The 20,858-nt window shown below is 40.2% G+C and overlaps 1 protein-coding gene across 2 annotated transcripts in view; it reads right to left on the bottom strand.

Annotated features, from left to right (window-relative positions):
- Nucleotides 1-2,585: 2,585 nt before the first annotated feature.
- Plcb1 (phospholipase C beta 1) overlaps nt 2,586-20,858 on the bottom strand; it is a 671,578-nt gene continuing 653,305 nt past the window's right edge. For both annotated transcript variants that reach the window (XM_032904282.1, XM_032904280.1), the window contains one exon: nt 2,586-5,783. Coding sequence is in view for 1 of the 2 variants with exons in the window: in XM_032904280.1 (XP_032760171.1) it covers nt 5,556-5,783 (228 nt within the window). In the remaining variant the exon portion in view is untranslated. The remainder of the gene's footprint in view (nt 5,784-20,858) is intronic.

Genomic DNA, 20,858 nt, shown 5'->3' with positions numbered 1-20,858 from the left:
AGAGCCTGAGGGAGCATGCGTAGGACCTGCACAGGACTGTACCAGGTTCTCTGTTTTTAATGGGATTCTTGAATATGCCAATGAGTGGGCCACTGAATCTTGTGCCATCTCTTGGATTCTTTTCCTTCTGTTGGTTTGTGTTGTCAAGCTTTGATGTGACATTTATTTTATATTATTACATTTTATTATTACTCCATAGAAGCCCATTCTTTCCTAATAAGAGACAGAAATGCAGTGGACTATGATGGAGGGGACGCAGAGAGGAACTGGGAGGATCAGAAACCACAATCAGGATATATTACTTGAGAAGTCAATCCATTGTCAATATAATAGGAAATAAAAATAGGGGAGGCTCCTGAGGTTTTGCTTGAAACAAAAAGATTGGTTGGTACCTCTGAGAGCATAATTTTTCCAACCAGTATCTCAGAACCTAGGAATCAGAGACTAACCTCCTTCCACCAGGAACTAGTCCATGTTTAAAGGTTGCTACCTTGACTCAAAAACTCCGTGGAATGGACACTGGTTTTGCTCACTGATAAAGAAAGCACACACAATGGCACAGGTTCTGGTCTTTTTTGCTTGTTGTATTTTAACGTGATGCTAACTGAGAAGTAGAGAAACATTGAAGTTTGAGTGGATGCCTTCTCCTAGGTAGATAGGAGTTGTTTGCTTTCCTTTGAGGTAATTGCTAGATGGACAAATTAATGTATTCACCACAAGCATAATATTACTCATCCACTGAGCACATGTGGTGAGTGGGAGGATTGACTTGTGAGGCATAGCATCTGCCCGAGAGAGAGGCATTTAAGATAGGAAGGAGAGGGATACTCTAGGAGTCTAGGGAAGAGCATTTGGAACCCATTTGTTGAGACGGTGCCTCAGGTCAGAGGGAGCTGGATTGGACACTGCTAACTAGGTGTGTCTGGTGGAAGCACTAGTTTAAGATCTCAGACAGCCATAGAGGGATTAGTTTTTATCCTGGAGACAGCAGAGGTCTTTTAAAGGCTTTCTATCTCCTTTGGGCTTTGACATTGGTAGTCAAACTATAGCGTGGGGGAAGGGATTACATGACTGACAATGGATTTTGAGACCTTGGGCAGGTGGGAGGTGCTGGTGGCTCCACTCATGGATGGGCACAGTGGCAGAAAGCAAACAAGCATGAGTTGTCATGAGTTAATCAAAACTGACTAATATGAGTTGGCGATTTCTTGGGGAAGGGATGAGGGAGGAGACATATCAAAAATAGTGTTGGGTGTGGGAATGTTGCTCAGTTGGTAGTGCTTGGCCTAGCATACACAAATCCCTTGCTTTGATGCCTAGCACTACATATACTTGTGCTAGTACACTCCTTGGATTATAATCCTAGCACTTGGCAGGTGGAAGCAGGATGATGAGACAGTCAAGGCTATCCTCCCTCACACGGGGAGTTTGAGGCTAGCCTGAATACATGAAATCCTGAGTCAAATAAAAAAAAAAAACCCACAAAATAACAACAACAAAAAACAACCAAAACAAACCACCAATGTCAATGTTCAGGCTTAGGCACCTGGAGTTTTCTTTTCATTGATGAAGAAAACAAAAGAGTTGGAATGCCAAAAGGGTGACAAGAATTCTGCTGGGTGTACAGTGCTTACGTAGACTGTATTGGCTAAAGACAGCTTTGTGATTACAATTATTTTTTCCCTAACTCATATGTTCTTCAGGGACCAAAACTCTGGTCTACATGGAGTAGGCCTACATAGTTCCTCACTGGGAATGTGGGAAAGAGCTTGTGACAGCACCAATGTACACAGTGTTCACAAGCACATATGACCTCTATATGTAGTCATAAAAACTATTTCACTATTCCTTCATGACTGTCTCAGAAGGCTTACTTTTGGATTCTAGCTACTTTACTGTAAGAAAGTTCAGGCTACAGTAAAAGTCCGATGGTCTTCTAGCCCAGAGCCCGAGGGTCTCCCAGCTGATGCATCACTCCATGTATGGGTGTCTAAAGTAAAGCCCCAAGGCTCTCCCCGAGACATTGCAGGTAGACAGAGGCAGGCTATTCTCAACCCCGCTCCATTTGAATTCCTGTCTCTGTCCCCTAAGTCTATGACAGACAAGAGTTCATTGGGAATCACCTACTTCATAGCAATAGATAACTGGTATGCTGCATTCGGGGTGCCTTTGTGACATGGACAGAGATTGCACATGTACACTCCCTTTCCCACCAATGCTGCAATCTACATATTTCATTAAAAAGCTTGCAGGTTGCACCACTTCTTCTCATTTCCACGATTTGTCAAAAACACTTGCTTTGCCTCTCTTAGGTTAGAAAGAAAGGGAGAAAGAAAGGGGTGACCAAGAGAAAAAAAGAAGAGACTCCATTGTGGGGGAGTAACAAGTGACAAGCTGCTTCTAGAGGGCGGAGGTGGGACAACAGCAGTCGTGGCTGTGCCCTCCACATAGCACCACAGAGTCTAATGTGCCTGGGCACTGGTGTGTTGTGTAAGGAGGGCATTCTACACTGATGACAGCCATTGTGTTCGTTGTCACTGACCTCCCTGGAAAGTGGGCTCGGACTCTAATAAGGTCCAGCTGGACTGTGTTAAGAAATTTTTATTGTTTCCTTTGGACTTGTGATGAAAGCACAGAAAATTACAAGTGGAAGAAACGTCATGCCACAAAATTGCATAGAATGATTACAAAAAAATGTGAATTACGCATTTTAAATAATTTGAGATAGAAGAACCCAAATATGTACATTTTGAGAGCATCAAATACTTTCCCCTCTCTCTCTTTCTCTTCTTAAAAGGCGAGAATCACAATGCTCAATCCATTACATACAGTATTAACACAGTGTACAAGGGCAACATTAAATTCAAAGGAATGCAAGCAATGGCCCTTTCTTTTGGAACTTAATTAATGACTGCTTATCTATTACAGGAGTATTAATTAATGTATGGTGGCACTGAAATGTTAAAAACCAAAGCACATGGCATGTCATTAGAACTTTGAACACTGAATTACACGGCCCAACCACGTTATTCTCAGTAGTTTAAAGGTGTCAGGGATACAGTCTAATTTAATGCATGACTCTACTTTCTACTATAGGAAAAACCACAGTACAGAATTTCACACATTCAACGAAGAACAAGGCAAATACATAAAGGCACAAAACTGCACATCATACAGACCCCTTTTCTTTACCTTTGTCTATTTTCAAGTAATATTAATATTATCAATGGATAGTATCACGGTAGCAGTTTCGATGATGCAAGATGCACAGTGTTACACACTACCCCACAACTGCAAAAAGTGTCACTGTACAGATATAAAAATGTGATTACAGTAAATGACCAAATACAAAACATTGTAAAATGACTAGAATCACCAAGATAATGAAGTCCAACTACCAAAACAGGATTTGAAAGTCAAGGTTATTCAACCTCAGTCACTGTATGGACTATGTTGAAATCGAATGTTCTGCAATAACCACCACTAAGTTTGGTTTCGAATCCTGTTATCCATTCACTCTTCCCCAATTTTCAACAGTCTGTAACTGTGTGTGTAAAATGCAGCATTCCATTTGAACCATTCTCACTTCCTTCTTAGTAATGCCTTTCCTTCAAAGTGCAAAAGTTGTATGGTTCACAAGAGATCTCTCTTCGGTGGAAGGTAAGCTTTAGTAAGTGACTAATTAACACTCTTGATCCTTCAGATAAAATACAATCATCTCTGAAGGGGATGTGATTTTTTTCCCCTTGTGTCTCAGTAGGTGTGTGTGTGTGTGTGTGTGTGTGTGTGTGTGTGTGGTGTATGTGTGTGATCAAACACTTTCATGGTGTTTGAAACAAGCCTTCATTTTGATTAACACTTAATTATGGTCCTAGTTATTGCTTAAAGTTAAATAAAATTATTTCCAGAAAAATACTAAATTCTTGAAACACAAATTTCAGGACACAACTGTTTTTTTGCTTTGCTAAATTATAAGCAGACAGGTTCACTTTAAAATAAAATGAAGCCATGGGCATTGTCATTGCTGGGTTTTAATGTTCTTTGTCCCACTCTCTAAACCATATTTTTTCTATATAATATTATTTCTTAAGACCTTTTAATTATGATTTTATTAGCATTAGCATGATATAATTTGTTTCTCTTATTCACTTTAGAATAAAATAAGAATTAAAAAAGACATAACTAAGTGAAGTAAATATACAAACTAAAATATAACCAGAGCTTTATTTCTATCAGTATAAAATTGAAATTATTCAGTTAAAATTTATTGAAGATAGTAGCAATACATTTGCACTCTATTTCCTATGCATTTTTGCATACTCTGACCATTAAAACAAGCTCAAAATCTGATATTTAAAATCCAATTTTTGATCCTCCAATTTTTTTAGTAAACTCATTTTCTAAATTCTAAGACTACCTCAAGTTGCATCAATGACTCCATAAACTGATTCTTAGCATTTCCGTATAATTTAATTATCCACATAACATATATTCGACCCATTTCGTCTCTGTCCATGTATCCCTGAACTTGCTTTTAAATCTTATGGAAGAGATTTGGGTCACTGCCAATTAATAAACACACATGTACACTCATGCGTATGTATGTGTGTGCACTTATATGGCTGGGCGCATACATGTACTATATACATGGAGATAATGTATATCATTTATACATGTGCATTTAGATAAATATTCTATCTTCCTTTCTACAGTAAAAATAAATGAACCACGAAAAAATATCTGACAATAAAATAGCCCACTGGATCCTGTTCAGTCTGGCGGAAACCCTGACTCAACAGAACAGACCCGTTGCAGCTGTTTGACAGCCTCAGGTCAACAACCGATAGATACCCAGAGTCGTGCAGCCAAATATACAACCCATATTGCTAATCGTAAAATGGCTTCACTGGGAAATGAACAATCATGTGATTTTTTTTTATAAAAGAAACCAGCTTATATGAGTCACTATGGTATCTAATAAAGCCATGTCAATAGCAAATACAGATGCCTCTGGGATAAATAAATTAGCAAATGGCAAGCCACCAGTGCCTGCAAAGCAAAGGGTGAAACAATGCACTATACACGTTAACTTGAAAACATGGGTTTGCGGGGCAGTCAGGGAAACGATGCTCAGAGTGGAATGTTCCAGAATGTTAAATGGTGCCGCGCACTTCTCAAACTATCTCTTTTACTTGGAAATACTGTACACCAGGGCTTCAAATGAAGACACGAGCTCTAGTTTTCTTCAAAGAAGACATTGTCCTTCATTACATAGTCCATGGAGCCTGGGAGCTGCCTGCTTTTAATTTACTATTGGAACGAAAAGAAAAAATCCTGCATACATGCACCCTTCTCTCTAAGACCGCAATAGTTTCCACATGACACAAGGGACCAGGGTATGGGACCTTCACACGGATCCTTCTGGAACTCTCCCTTTGGTGTGGATTTCAGGCTAAGGGATGTTTCTCAGGAAGATGGCCCGGGCAGTGATCTTTGTCTTTAGAGTCCGATGGAGTTCAAGCAGCCGTGCATGTCTGGTAGGCCCGGCAGGGACATCACAGAGGAGTATCAAACTCTCTTCCCGCGTTCTCTCCTTGTACCTCCTCACTGGAGGGAGACTTGAGGTTCACCTTAGCAGGGTCTGAGGCCAGCGAGGGAGGGGCAGAGCCGTGATTGCTGTCCTCACTAACCTTCCCTTTCATGGCTTCCTGTACAAACTCCAGAATCTCCAGGGGCAGTCTTTTGAACTTGTCTTGGTATTCTTGCTCCAGCTCCATCTGCAGCTGAGAGACATCAAGAGAGGAAAAAGGTTGAGGTCGTTTACATTTCTCAACTCACCCGTACAGACATTGCTTCCCAGGGCTGAGTGAAGGGCCCAGACCGGATAAATGGACTTACGGCGCCATTCACCGGTCAGCTACAGTGAAGATGGGTCACAGTCAGGATGTGCCATTGGTCGGTGGCTGAAACTCAAGTTGTGGTCATGTGGTGTAACAAGCCTAAGGACTTGGACGAAGACAAACAAACTCAAGTCTAAACACACACACACACACACACACACACACACACACACGCACACACACACACTTGGAAAAGTTTACAGAAGCAGTATATAATGAGTGAAATTCTTACGCTCAGGGACTGAATAGTATCAACAACAGGGCTTCATCTTGAGGCTGGGAAACTAAGACTGAGTATTTAATTTGTTTATTTAGTTAGTATTTTGGATTTTTACAGGACCTCATGTATGCTAAGCAAACCCGCTCCCACAGATCAATAATACCCCAAGTCGGCTGGCGCCTTTAAAGCAGTGGTCCTCAACCTTCCTTATGCCAAGACTGTGTAACACAGTTCCTTATGTTGTGGTGACCCCCTACCAAAAATTATTTCATTGCGACTCCAGGGCTGAAGTTTTGCTACTGTTATGAATTGTAATGTAAATATCTGATACACAGGACATCTGCTATGCCACCCTTGTGAAAAGGTCATTTGATCACCGAATGAAGCTCTGTGAAGTTTTTTTTTTTTTCAAATGAACTCCACTCATACACACTAACTTTTGCCGAGTTTTTTTTTAAATCACTTCCTTACTTCCTTTCTCAATGCCATTTTTATTTGTCTTTTAAAGTGCTACAGTTACCTTTTAAATGTCTTCTATTTTGTCTGTTTTATGTGGATTGCTATCTATGAGCAGGTGAGGGTAGCCACAAGATAAGGCAAAGCCTGCGTTTGGGCAGTGAAAAAGTAAGGTGGGCACAGAGTTTTGGAGAGAGGAGAGAGGGAGGAGAAAGGGAGAGGAAGAACCAAGATGGAGGAGGAGAAGGACAACCCAGATCCATGTGGCCTTTAAAGGGCCACAGGTAGTTATGAATATTTCATAAGGGATGGATTTTATAGGACATTTTGTCTTATCTAGGTGGGTAGTTCATATTACTACTAATTGGTTCAGAGTTTATTGTGTGGACATTTTGTGGGGTGAGGATTTACTGATATAAATCTGATTGATAAATTATAAGATTATTGAGTTTTGATTTTGACGGGTTACTGGGAGTTGTGACTAAACCACAGGGGCCAGAGGCTGGGATTGTGAGCAGAGTTCACAGCAGAGAGTCCCAAGAGGGGCTGCTGCTGGGGCCAGAAAGTAGCCAGCGACAAGGTGGCGCTAGCCATGGAGGCAAGATCTCTACAGGACCCAATGAGGAACTGGTGACAACATGGGATGGAGGTTGGGGGTTAGTGAGTCGGGTTGAGATGCTTTGTTGATGAAGACGAAAATACCTGGCAGATGCCATGAGGCCCCACAGGAGCCAGCACTAGTGTGGAACGGTAGATTATTTATTTTTTTTTCAATATTTACCGCTACATGCCTTGGAAAATTGCAAGACCTTTTAAATGCCAAGGAACTCTTCATATACAGACTTACACAGCTGCCTTAGCTATAAAGTAGCTATAAAATACTTTCTCACGCAGAGGTGAGGGTGTTCGGAGCTGTGAGGGCGGGAGGCTGCTTACAAAAAGACTCTGTGGTTTCCGCCCAAAGGAAACTCTGGATTTAAAATATCCTGAAGACAACGCTCCTTTGCTGCCCCTCATTAGCCTTGAGGTAACTTCTTTTAACAGCACCCGAGTGGATGAGGCAGGAGGATCATCATGGATACAAGGCTAGCCCAAGCTACACAGTGACTTTAAAAAACAAAATAAGACCAACAAACAAAACCCAGAAAGTTCTTGAGATCTGAAAAATTATTTTGGTGCTTGTTCGCCTTCTGATGCGCACAGACCGTGTGGGGGCTCGGCCTTGACTCTCCCTCGGGAGATAGCGGTGGGCGGAGCCTCTGCATTCTCAGCTCTTCCGCGTGATGCCAGTACTGCTAGCCAGCTCTCATACTTACACTGACTATCTTCTCCTTAAGGCCCCAATTGTACTCTGGTCACACCCGAGCTGCATATCCTCTGTCTGCAACAAATGAAGCCTCGCAGGCTTGGCTTTGACTCTTGGGAGCTTTCATTGTGAAGTCAGTCCTCAGGGCTACTGCCCTGGTGAGTCTGAACCTCTTTCCTGGACATTGCTGACCATTTGACAGCATCTAATAGCTCAATTCCTTCACGGTCTCTTTAGGTCAGATAGTCTGTCAAGTCTTAGCGATTTAGTCTCTGTATCTCTATGTAATCAGCTCTGCAACTCTAAAACTCCTGAAGTTTTGAAGTGCAGAAAGTTCTGGTAAATCTACATAAATTCAGCAAGGATGAGAGTTATTTGTAGCCCTTGTGTGGTCTCCTCCGTGTGTATTGCAGAATGGTTAATTTATGTAGCGTATGGACCAGGCCTTCCTGAGATGGTGCATTCATGATATACACAATGCATTATCTTTCCAAATAAAAATTGTTACCATTTCTAAAAAGGCAAGGGAGTGGAAGGATGGTGGATATATATAATGAGTTCTGCATCTAGCTGAGAGACCACCCCCAACACATACATCAAATGGAGTGTGAAAAAAAATGGTTCACCTTTGGTATTCAGAAAATCAACTTTCTCCCCTCTCAAAGAAAATACAAGGAAAGAAATTTATGGAGGGAGGGAGGGAAGGAGAGAGGGAGGGAGGGAGGGGGGGAAGGGAGGGAGGAGGAGAGAGAGAGAGAGAGAGAGAGAGAGAGAGAGAGAGAGAGAGAGAAGAGAGAACAACACAAGACTAATCAAAGAGAAGAGTGCCCACGGCCCCAAAATGCACTGGATTGTGATGGAGCAAGGACACCATAAACATGGTCCCATATTCTTTGGCTCAACAAAATCACTTCAGACTCATAGACAAGAAAACACTTGTCCTTTCATCCCCCACTTCCTCAACAATTCAGAAGAACACATGGTTTGTGTAGTAGCTTAGTTTGCCAGAGTGAAATCCCACCCCATGACAGGTCCGCTGTATTCCCAGCAGCCGTCTCTGTCCGTCACAACCTTCAATCCAGCACACCTGTGATTAGCTTCAGTTCCAAGCAAACCAAGGAAAGGAAGAATAACACGGAGGTGTGCATTGGGGCCACAGAAGATGGTTGTTTTTATTTAGGTTTGATGGGTGAATCTACTACTGGTGTGTTAGACCTAATTTAGCAGTCTCTCCTAAGATGTTGTATAAGACACTATGCAATTTCAGAGTGATTCATCATCATAATCATCATCATCACTATTAAAAAGAAAAAGAAATATGAGGAAATGCCAAATGATCAGCCAACACTTTTTAAGGACGTTGGTAATTTGATTCCTGTAAAGACTTAATTTTGATAATTTAATTTTAATAATGATGCTTAACAGTTTGCAATCATTGACCTAATTGTGGCTATGTCATAACTATCCTGGACTTTTCCTCTTATCATGAGGTAAAAGTAGATTTTTATTGCATTCTAAACTAGGCCACTACCTTATGGTTTGGACGAAATGCCGTGTATGCTATGCTTTAGAAAAGTTGTTCAATTATTAATAAGCTAATTTGAAAATTGTATTTACTATTAGATGTCAAAGCCAAATTTTTCTTTCACTCTTCTTATAAACCAGTGACTTGTTCCTTGTAAAAAAAAATATCAAAAGTATACAGGTGAATTCCTGGAGCCATTCCCAGAAAGCCCCATCCAACTGGAGTTAGTACAGATCAAGGACTGTTGATTACACGGGCCAAGAAAGTCTGGTGAGTGAGAGAAGCGGGCTGTGTAAGGAGGAGGAGGAGGGTGGGACTGAAGAAGATGTGACCCAGCTAAAGGTGGTACCAGTAGCTAGGTTCTAGCTCAGGCTTTTCAGATTCTGGTTTTTCACGAAAACAAAAACAAAATTAAACAAAGCACAGCAGAACAACAGCAACAAACCCCCAGAAATGGAAATTGTTCTTGTGAGAGTTTCTGACTTTTATTGTCAGCAGTCAAACAAAATAGTATTTGTCAGTCCAACGACATTTTCAGACACTGGATGGTAATCTGGTGTCAGCTGTAGGAAGGAAAACAAGCGTGTCCCCCAGTGTTGAGTCCTTTCTGTTTCTTATAGATTTTTGTGCTACACATGACCCCTCAATGAAGCTGGGCAGCTCCTAAGAACCTGGTTTGTCCAGTGTTCTGCATGAGAAGCTGTTAACTTACCAGGCTCCAAGGGGTCTGAACCCAGCAAGTTTATGTGCCAAGCAGACATTATTAACTGAGTGTGGTGGCAGAAGCTGGAGCTGTCGCCTTGGCTTCCCAGATGTGAGCCAGAGGGTGACCTGGGCATGAGTGCCAGATCAGTCTGGATACAGAATTAAGGCCTGATTGCCCAAAGCTGCCCATTTTCCTGGGAGACAGCCTTATACTTACTTACATTTATTTGGTGTTATAAGTACCTCTTGATATTTAAAAAAATCCCCAAAGTATTTTAAGACAAAAACAAATTAACAAAAAGAAAACAAAGACAACATATCTATCCTTTGATTGGGGAAGTCTACCTTTTGGAATTTGGACTGCAGGCATGAGGCTAAGGATGTTCAAAGCATTATGATGTTGACTGTAGAGGCAAAATAAAAGAGCAATGGTGGTAACGAAAACACAGCCCAATGCCAACCTCCATAGATAAGCTTATTTTGTTTTTTACATTTTTTGCTCAAATATACATTTTCTATTATCTTTAAGTATCGGCTGAATCACATGTCACCTGAAAATAAAGACATTTTCTTACATAATGGCAGTATCTTAATCAGTTTCAGGAAAATAGTAACAATTGTTAATTGTACATTTTTTGTTATATCTTTCTTACCTTTCCCATTTTAGGTATTTATCCCTGTCTCAGATTTTAGAAGTCTTGTCTAATTTTCTTACCGAACACACACATTCTGAGTTTGTCTGGTTTGTCGCTTGCAGTGTCATTTAAGTCAACTCTTGGAAACTAGAAGCTAACTGCAGGTCTCATTATGTGGAACGTAAACATTTGATTTGGAAGAACGGTCAACAGGAATTCGTTTCTAGCTCCTATTGCCACACGTTTGTGGGTATCTGGATCAGCTGGCTCTATTACCAGTGATGTCACTGGAGACCTAGGTAGCTTGGGAACTGTCGCGCCTGGATTTTGCCAGGATCTGTTTTTGTCATTTCAATAGGCAGTTCCACTGTGAGGGCTAATTATAGATCTGTATGAAATCTCCTCCACAACTTCATATACAACTGGTAATTCATTACACTTCATTGGAGGTAGATGGCCATTTCTTTCTTTCTTTTTATTTTTTTTTTGAATTGGAGAACTGTTTTTTTTTTTATTTGAACAAAAACAAGACATTGTTTAATGTATTTACACCTGAAAGTTTCAATTCTATGATTTTTTTAATGTTTTGGGTTTTTTTTTCATTTTTATTGGACATTTTCTTTATCTGAATTTCAAATAGTATACCTCTTCCTGGTTTCATCTCCAGAAATATTCTATCCCATCTTCCCACCCATGTCTCCATGAGGGTGCTCCTTCACCAACCCACCCACTCCATCCCACCTCCCTACCCTGGTATTCCCCTACACTGGGGCATCTACCCTTCACAAGACCAAGGACCTCTCCTCCTATTGATGCTGGACAGGGATGCAGCTGGAGCCATGGACTGCTCCATGTGTATGCTTTGCTTGGTGGTTTAGTCCCTGGGAGCTGGGGTGGGGGTTCTGGTTGGTTGATATTGTTGTTCTTCCTATGGGGTTGCAAACCCCCTCAGCTATCTCACTCCTTTCTCTAAATCCTCCATTGGGGACCTCATTCTCAGTTCAAAGGTTGGCTGTAAACATCCTCCTCTGTATATGTCAGGGTCTGGCAGAATCTCTCAGGAGACTTGTATATCAGGGTCCTGTCACCATGCACCTCTTGGCATCCCCAGTAGTGACTGGGTTTGGTGACTGCATGTGGAATGAATCCCCATGTTAGACGGCCATTTCTAATCATTTTATATTTAGTTGGTATTATTTTGTGATGAGCAGCAAAAAGTAAAGCAATCTCCATTGTGCACCAATGACTTCCAACCTGGACCAAAGTTCTCCCTGAAGGTAAGGCGAAAGTTCAAGGTTTTCTTCCTTTTATTTAATTACAAATTTTGTGAATAAAAAATGGTGAGAGTAATAATTTTTCAAGCTTCATAATTCTTCCTCCTCTTCTTTCTCCTTCTTGTCACCCCATCTCTCTGTCTCTCCTTCCCCAAATAAATGCAGACAATTCTTCTTACTTATGCCTTGGATTTTTTTTTTTTTTATTAACTTGAGTATTTCTTATTTACATTTAGAATGTTATTCCTTTCCTGGTTTCCGGCCAACATCCCCCTAACCCCTCCTCCTTCTCTATAGGTGTTCCCTCCCCATCCTCCCCCCATTACCGCCCTCCCCCCAACAATCACGTTCACTGGGGGTTCAGTCTTGGCAGGACCAAGGGCTTCCCCTTCCACTGGTGCTCTTACTAGGCTATTCATTGCTACCTATGAGGTTGGAGCCCAGGGTCAGTCCATGGATAGTCTTTGGGTAGTTATGCCTTGGATTTTAATCAGTTCTATAGTTTTGTGCTGCCTGGTTGTTTATATCAAAGTTCAAATGTCTGGTGTGTGGCTGAGGGGACACTTTCAGGATGGCTCTGAGGCTTGTTAGAATGTCCTTTTTTGATTTTTGAGTATTTAACTCTCTGTGTGTGTGTGTGTGTGTGTGTGTGTGTGTGTGTGTGTGTGTGTGTGTGTGTGTGTGTGTGCCTGGACACTTCTGAATGTTCCCTGTACCAAACACAGACGCAGCTGCCTTCTGAGGAAGCTCTGGTTCCTCCCATGAAAGCTTTAATAAACCCAGCCCTGGATCCTGGAAGTGCTTGCTGTTTTCCATCACCAAGCACCGGCTGCCTCACAGCATGGTTAGGAAATATACTTTGAAGAGTGATTGGTTCACACTGCTGTTTCAAATGGTTTTGTTTGCTTTTGTTTTGGAGACAGAGTCATGCTATGTAGCCCAAGCAGGATTGGAACTCACTATGGCAACCAGACTGGTCTTGAACCCACATTCTTTCTGTTGCTTCAGCTCCCTAAGTGCTGGCATGGCAAGTGCTCACCACCATGCCACACTTCAATTTTTAAATATGATATTATATTCAGTTTCTGCCTAACGTAATCAATTTTTTTCTTATGGTGAAAATTTTGCCTTCTGATTTGTCATGGTTTGTATATGCTTGGCCCAAGGAGTGGCACTATTAGGTGTGGCCTTGTTGGAGTAGCTTGTGTGGGTGTGGGCTTGAAGACCCTCATCCTAGCTGCCTGGAAGTCAGTCTTCCACTAGCTGCCTTCAGATGAGGATGTACAATTTTCATCTCTGCCTGCATCGTGCCTGCTTGGATGCTGCCCTGCTCCCCCTGATGATAATGGACTGAAACTCTGAACCTGTGAGCCTGTAAGGCAGCCCCAATTAAATGTTGTCCTTTATAAGACATGCCTTGGTCATGGTATCTGTTCACAGCAGTAAAACCCTAAGTCAAAATTGTATTATTGTGTTTACCTCCACGCTTTATGTCAACTGTGCAGAAAATTTCAATATTATGATCACTGAAATAACTAGGTATCATTCCAATTACAAGATTCTTTTTATTCCCAGAATGTGTTTGGCTAAGAATAGTTCCCTGTTAAAGTATGTCTAAAAATATTATATTCCTACCGCAGTTATGATGCCTTTGACAGATGTACAAGTAGTTTGTTCTCATTAGATCTTTTAGGCTAGTTTATTCTTTCTCTTTTTTTGGCAGTAGTAGTTAGTACATATAGTTAAATATTCTTTTCCTGATTATCATCTATCTATCTATCTATCTATCTATCTATCTATCTATCTATCTATCTCCATAATTATATTTTTGTGCATTGGTGTTTACCTACATGTATGTTTGTGTGAGGGTATCAGATCTTGGAGTGAGCTGCCATTTGGTTGCTGGGAATTAAATCAGGGTCCTGCTCAAGACCAGTCAGTGTCTTTAACTGTTAAACTATCTCTCCAGCCCCCTTTTCAACACTCTTACATTATATTTTTTGTGTGTTTTGGAGGTAGTTATATTTAGTAATTATTTTGTACAGACATTTTCAAATATATTTCTAAAGAGAAGGGAAAATAGTAAAACAAATTAGCAAAGAAACTAAAAATTATCCAAACACAAGTATTTCTGTGAAAGGGTTCTACTTAACAACATATGATATATCCAAGTAAGTGTAAATTAATAAATGGATTTGAAGGCAGAGAAACGGGGTGGTATGGAGTATGTCACAACTGTCACATTGCTGTAACAAGAACTGCCAAGTCCACCTGTACTTGTATACATCGTCTGTGAATATGAGAAAAATTAAAAAAAGCCTAGATTCTTTTCAAAGGAAATATTAGAACATGAACTGTGTGGGGATCTTGAGGATTTTTATTTCTTCTCTTTCCCACTTTCAGGGTAATGTGATTATATTATTTTTGGCATGAAATTTTCTTTCTAAAATGAAAACCAAATCTAATATCCGTTTTAAAAAATAAATAGGAGGAAAGGCAAACTCTGGGTGTGTGACAGAGTCAATGACCACTGCAGAGAATATAGTTCTCCGGCTTAAACTTCATCAGTTGGATAAACGGAAATCCAAACAGCAGAAGAGAAACTTTCCCAAAATACATTCACAGAATGGATAGTTTCAGATTTAGCCGGAGCCACCTTTTAAGGCCCTGTCTTATATTTAGATTAAGTTCATGAATTTTTAGAAAAGTTCAGAGTGAGGTCAGTCATGTTACCTGAGGATCATTCAAAAAGTTCCATGTGGGAAAAGCAATCTCTATCTTGTATCCACCACTCTGGTTTTTTAAAATTTGTTTTCCTCTAAGTTTTCTTAGAATACGTTTTCATGAGATTTTTGAATCAATATGGATGGGTCCATGAGAAACGCCTTTTGTATCTAAATACTGAGAAACACTAAATAAAAAGACACTGATGTTTGCCTAAATTTCTAGCTAAGTTTGAAGATGGGAAGACTCCTAAATAATGAAAATAAGAAAAGCCCTCCCCAGGAAGAGGCTTTTGGGTAGCAGAGGAGAATCTCCATCTGACAGGATCAGGCTTCTGTGTTGGGACAAGGAAGGATGAGAAGGGCTGTGTAAGGTCAAAGATCTCTACTTTTCCGATGAGAATTACTAAAACGAGTATAGGCAAAGACGCTAAAATGATTCATAGGGTCTATGGAGGACATATATTTGTCAAGAGATTTGGAAATCAGAATCAACAATAAAAAATGAACAAGTACAGCTTCCAATTCAAATTACTGATGTGAATAAGGGATCCAGTGTCAGTAAATTGAAGCAGAAACTGTTCATCAACTGTTGTACCTGTGAGGGCTCAGCCGTGAAACGTTAAATTCAGACGCACTGGATTCCCTCACAACCCAGGCCTGGAGTGAGCCATACAGACAAGCAGGTACCAGTGACCATGAGCTGAAGTTCAGAGTCACTGCCTAGGGAAATTCTGTTTGTGTTGGACCTTGTAACTCAAAGTTGCCATTGGCAACAGAAACCTAAAGAAGGAGCAGCGTGATGATCAGTGCATTTCTAGGTCAAACAGGAAATTCTTGGGACATGAAATAAATAAATTAGAAGAACAAAAGACTTCTGAGTTTAAAAAGAAGGGAAAAGGAACAAAACTTACATTTCATGCCAATGTATAAGAATACAGTGAACTCACAAGATAAATCGAAGTGTTTTTATCAGGAGGATGAGCAGAGTACATTTATTTTTGCCAGAATTTCCCAAGTAGCTACATTTATTATAACAATAAAATTAATTAACTTTCATCTCATAAACAAAAATTAACTAGCAATAGGGCTTATTGTAAAGGGCCTACAAGGAAACCACGAATTACCTGTTACCAGAGATTCACACCAAGAGGATAATTCAGAGGCTAGATAAGACCCTTAACTAAACTGGTATCAAGTGTGTTCATTAGACAAAGCTGACCTTGGGAAGCTCATTTAATCTACTGGAGTTTTAATTGTCTTATATCTAATTTTAATTTTATTTATTAGGTCAGAACATGTATGTGTCTTATTTCTGCTATTCTGGGTTCTGGGGATCGAACTCAGGTCATCACGCTTGTGCAGAAAACGCTTTTACTTCACACTCCATATCACTGACTCTACAATTGTCTCAAATATACAAGGAAGATCACTATTCTGATTTCTTCTGTGTACTATTAAAAGGTTTAAATGAGATTATGTTTTGCATATTGTGATGGCTTAGTAATGAATTGGGGTTGAAAGGAGATAAAAAACAGGATTTGGACACAAACACATTTGTCATCCTGCCTGCTCAGTGGCCCGTCTTTGCCAACGCAATATGATCGTTGGTCTTCCTGAATCTCACTTTTTGGGATGGATTCTGGTTTATTGTTGATTTTGGTACATTTATCAATAAGTAATATTTTTGAAGGGTTTGATGCTATGTGTTAAGAGGAACTCAGAATCTTTTCAAGATAAGAGTAGCTATGTATAGAAAAAAGATGTTGGACAGAAGGGATGCCACAGACCACAATAGGATGTATGGGTTGGCGAGGAAGCCTAGATCGTGACCTTAAAGTGACACTGGAAATATTCTTTGAGGAGTTTAGAGCTAAAATTTGGGTCTCACAGGATCTGTTAATACCCTTGTCATCATTATATTCAGAGGTGCTCCCTTTTCTGTAGAACAAATAATAAATGGTATTTTCCAGACAGACAGTTCTTTGGCTTAAATTCCCTTTTTGGTGTTTCACCTAAAGGTGTGCTATGTGTGGAGAAATAGCTGACTGTTAGGCTTTGAGGATGCTGTAATATACACAACGCAACCCTTGGTCTAGTTCTTTCATTTCATCTAGAGATCACTTATGAACTGTACATATTCTTTAGTTGAGGCAGATCTTTAAAAAAAAGAGAGAGAGAGACTGTCAGCAAGTTTTAGTGCTTCCCTAAAGTTAATGCACAAGCAAAAGAGCTAGGGTTTCTTAGGTTCCAGCTCAGAAACACTAGATCTAGGATAGGTGGTGAAAAATTGCATTTCTGACCAGCTCTCAGATGATGCGGATGTTGCTGGTCTGATGAGACTTTGTGTAATACCAGTTTTGACAATGGCGTTCAGGCAGTTTTCTCCAGTTGACTTCTCTCCCTCTTTCACACTATTGCAGGAATAGATAAATAAACCAATATATGTACACACACACACACACACACACACACACACACACACACACACACACACACACTGGAAAGACTTTCTTTCTTTCTTTCTTTCTTTCTTTCTTTCTTTCTTTCTTTCTTTCTTTCTTTCTTTCTTTCTTTCTTTCTTTCTGGTAAATCTCTCCATTGTAGACCCCGGAACCTTAGGGTTGGTTTTCAGTGTTCACTGTAAAACACAGGGTGAGGGGCAGAATGGGGGATGTGCAGCCAAGGATAAGGTACACAGAACACCAAGCTGATCCAGATGTGGAGCGAATAAAAGAAAAAAAAAACAGAATGTAGACATCATGTCATTTTTTTTACAGTAGAGTCCCTAGCGTGCCTTTGCGTCCTGTCATAGCTCCTATGTGCACACTCCTCTTTAAGTAACAGAGGAAATGTATACTCTTCATCTGATGAAGAACACAAGGGAGTTCCGGTTCCTTTTCCTCTTAGCCACGCCTCCATCGCTTCTTCACGGCCACCATCTGAACACACCCCTCCTTAGACATTTCTGTTACTGTTTCTTAACACAGCCCATACTTTAGACTTCTGAGCTTTGCTATGCCTCTCAAATTTTCTTTTGCACTTCTCTCACAGGCACCTAGAGATTACTGTAGAAACCTTGGAAAGGGATGTTAGCAATTATGCTGTCAAATCCTACAAGATTTCAAAGTCTTGGAAAGGGACTTTTGCAATTATATAGTCAAACCCTTTCCTTTTACTAAGTGCAAACCTGTGGCCCAAAGCAGTTAGTGGTTTCTAAGAATATAGGGCTCACTGGTGGCAAGGGAGCCCTCCAATCCAGTCAGCTCTCTTCTATGGCAGACAGACTGCATGACCGGCCGCAGCATTTTCGCTCATTTTTGTTTTTATAACCTTTGACTACAGCTAAGTTCCTCACATTAAAGGCGTAGTATGTATTTTTGCCTGTCTTTCAATACAAAGGCTATGTGGTTTGTTTTAACCAATCATATGTTATCATTTATGACCTAATCAGAAGCATGGCAAAGTCTTAGTTAGCATTCATTATAGCTCTTCTGCCATACCCTGGGATATGGCAGAAGGTGAGACACAGCCTAGATTGACTGTTCAACTTCAAACAGACACCCAAAGAGGCAAAGCAAATCCACACAAAGGCCATGGAGACACCTACCTGACCTGTAATGAACTGGACTAGCGAAGCTCAGTCACAAGGAGCTAACTCTTACAAAGCTGTGAGTCAAATGACTGTTAGTAAATGCTGGAGTGATTGGTGTCATTGGCATAGCATTGTTATGGCATTTCCCAATGACTTTCATGACTTTTCTCAAAAGCTCTATAGTCCTGGCATAGAATTTGTTTACCATTTTCCATAAATAAGGCACCTGCCATGTGTGTGTGTGCGTGTGTGTTTGCGCGCACATGGGGATGTGTGCAGCACAAGTGTGCACACATTTGCTTGTGTGGTATGCATATGTGTGTGCTAAATACATAATATATATGATATATAAATACATATATATGGCATATGTGATATATGAATTTATATAATATATGGATATATATCCATATTCTATCCATTCAACATCTAGGAGCAACCTCTACTACAATTTAAGGCATTTAAGGCAGTAATGGAGAACTCATCTACTTCATCTCAACTTGGGAACTCTCCCAAGTTCCATGTCTTGGGAGTTTTTGTTTTGGTTCTAGCATACTATTTTCTTACAGGGCCCTACTATTTAGGCCTGGGAATTTTCTCTTTTTCAGTGAGTGCTTTCTTTAGACTCATCTGTTATCTATTAGAGCTAAGAGTAAACATGATTATGAGTAAGAAAAATACTTTTGATTCTGCTCAACACTCCAGAGATACCTTGTTTAATGGGACATTATGATTATACCTGAAATGCCGAAGCTCTACTACACCTGTGAGGACTTGTGCTTTGGTCTAAGGCAGTTTAAGGGAATTATTTTGTAATTTAGAGGTAATAAAATTTTGGCACATTATTCAAAAAACACCCTACCATTGATGAATTGAAGGAACAGAAGCTTACCACCTAAGTGACTTAGAAAAGAATCACGATTTGTACCTAACTAAATTGTCCTCTAATCCGAGCTCCATCCCTATTGTTTCTGATGAAGCCCTTCCTATGAAAAGACAAGATGTGCAAAGACCCTGGTAACTGTACTATATGAGCCAAGGGGCGACTAGCAAATCATTTCAATATGATTTCTGTGGGTGTCTAGGATTTCAAAGTTGCTTTCCTAACATAAGTAGGGAGTATTTCATTGAAAAGCAACTTTAGGGAAGGACACTGTGGCACTCTTCCTGACACTTGGGCCGTGTAACACGGAGTAGGATTTTGTAGAAAATAATAAGGGCTCCCAACCTTGTGTCATCAGCTCAGTCTATTTCTAAACCTTCACTGGGCATTTCTCTGTCTGTCTTGTTTAGAAGATGCTGGCCGTCCACTCTCCCTGCGTAATTCTTCAGTTTATTTTCTGGGCTGGTTGTTCTGTTTGGCATTATGAGTCTAATTTAATTTGACTATTTCTGTAAAGAGCCCGAGACTATAAGGAAGGGCAAGCAAATAGAAAACTGGAATAAGAAAAAAAATCATAGTTAAAAAGGAAAAGTATTTCAAACTATAAACAATCTGACAGACTGCCAATAAACAAGAAAACACAGACCCAAAAAAGAAGTATAGTTCTATAATGCTAGCAATAATTAAACTTCATCAAGTGCTTACTGTTCTCATGTAGACCAGCAGAGTAACTCCAGTGTGCCTGACCTGAGACACCACTGGGGTCCGAGAAATAACATAAAGTTGTGAATTAGATCTTTGGCCAAGTAACAAGAGATAGAAGCTTTATTATCTATGGAGAAATGGTGCTGTATTTCTTGATTAAAATGTTAAAATGACTATAAGAGGTAGCCAGAGAACATTTCGGACAATAAACTTTTATGATTCTTTCCCCATCCTTAGTGCCGTTTCACTAAGGAACCTTGAATCCAGCCATGATCTTCCTTTTGGATGTGCCACTAGACGCACCCCACAAATAGTTTGAACCCCTGTAAATGCACTTTTTAGAAAAGAAAAAATAAGGACCCCAAACTTTGTATATGAAACTTAAAGCATGTAACCTTAAGATGCTATATTCTTGACTGACAAATAAAGATAACCCTCTCAAAAAAAAAACCCTAAAACTGGAAAATTTGACATATCCCAAAGCCAGGTGAAAGGCTCAGCTGACAACTAGCTGTTGTCGCTGGTTTGTAACACCTCGTTTACCTAACTGTGAGGAGCAAGAACGTGTTTACAAATTATGACTTATGATCTCTAGAGGGACAGGAAGAGAGGAAACACAGAGGAAATCCTCTTTGTAAACACACAAACCTTACTATGATCTTAGAATGTTGTAAGGACTAAAAGACTAATCAAAGGCTAATTCTAGATTGAGCAGCTATTACTTTTTTTTTTTATCAAGAGGAAGGATTAAATTCCCTCTCTGAATTTAATTCCTGCATGGGTCAACATTCAAAGCACATCCCTACTATACACAATGAAGGCAGCTCGTTCAAATAAGCTGAGTCTTGGGCCCTATGAAGCCTTTTCACAGAAAGGGACTTGAATTCCTGTGGTCCCTTCATTTGTGCATGCCTCAATGCTGGCTTCTTTA

The sequence above is a fragment of the Rattus rattus genome, chromosome 5, assembly GCF_011064425.1.
Source record: "Rattus rattus isolate New Zealand chromosome 5, Rrattus_CSIRO_v1, whole genome shotgun sequence".
NCBI classification, from domain to species: domain Eukaryota; kingdom Metazoa; phylum Chordata; class Mammalia; order Rodentia; family Muridae; genus Rattus; species Rattus rattus.
Note: the sequence above shows the minus strand (reverse complement) of the source record. Positions and strands in the feature narration are given on the sequence as shown.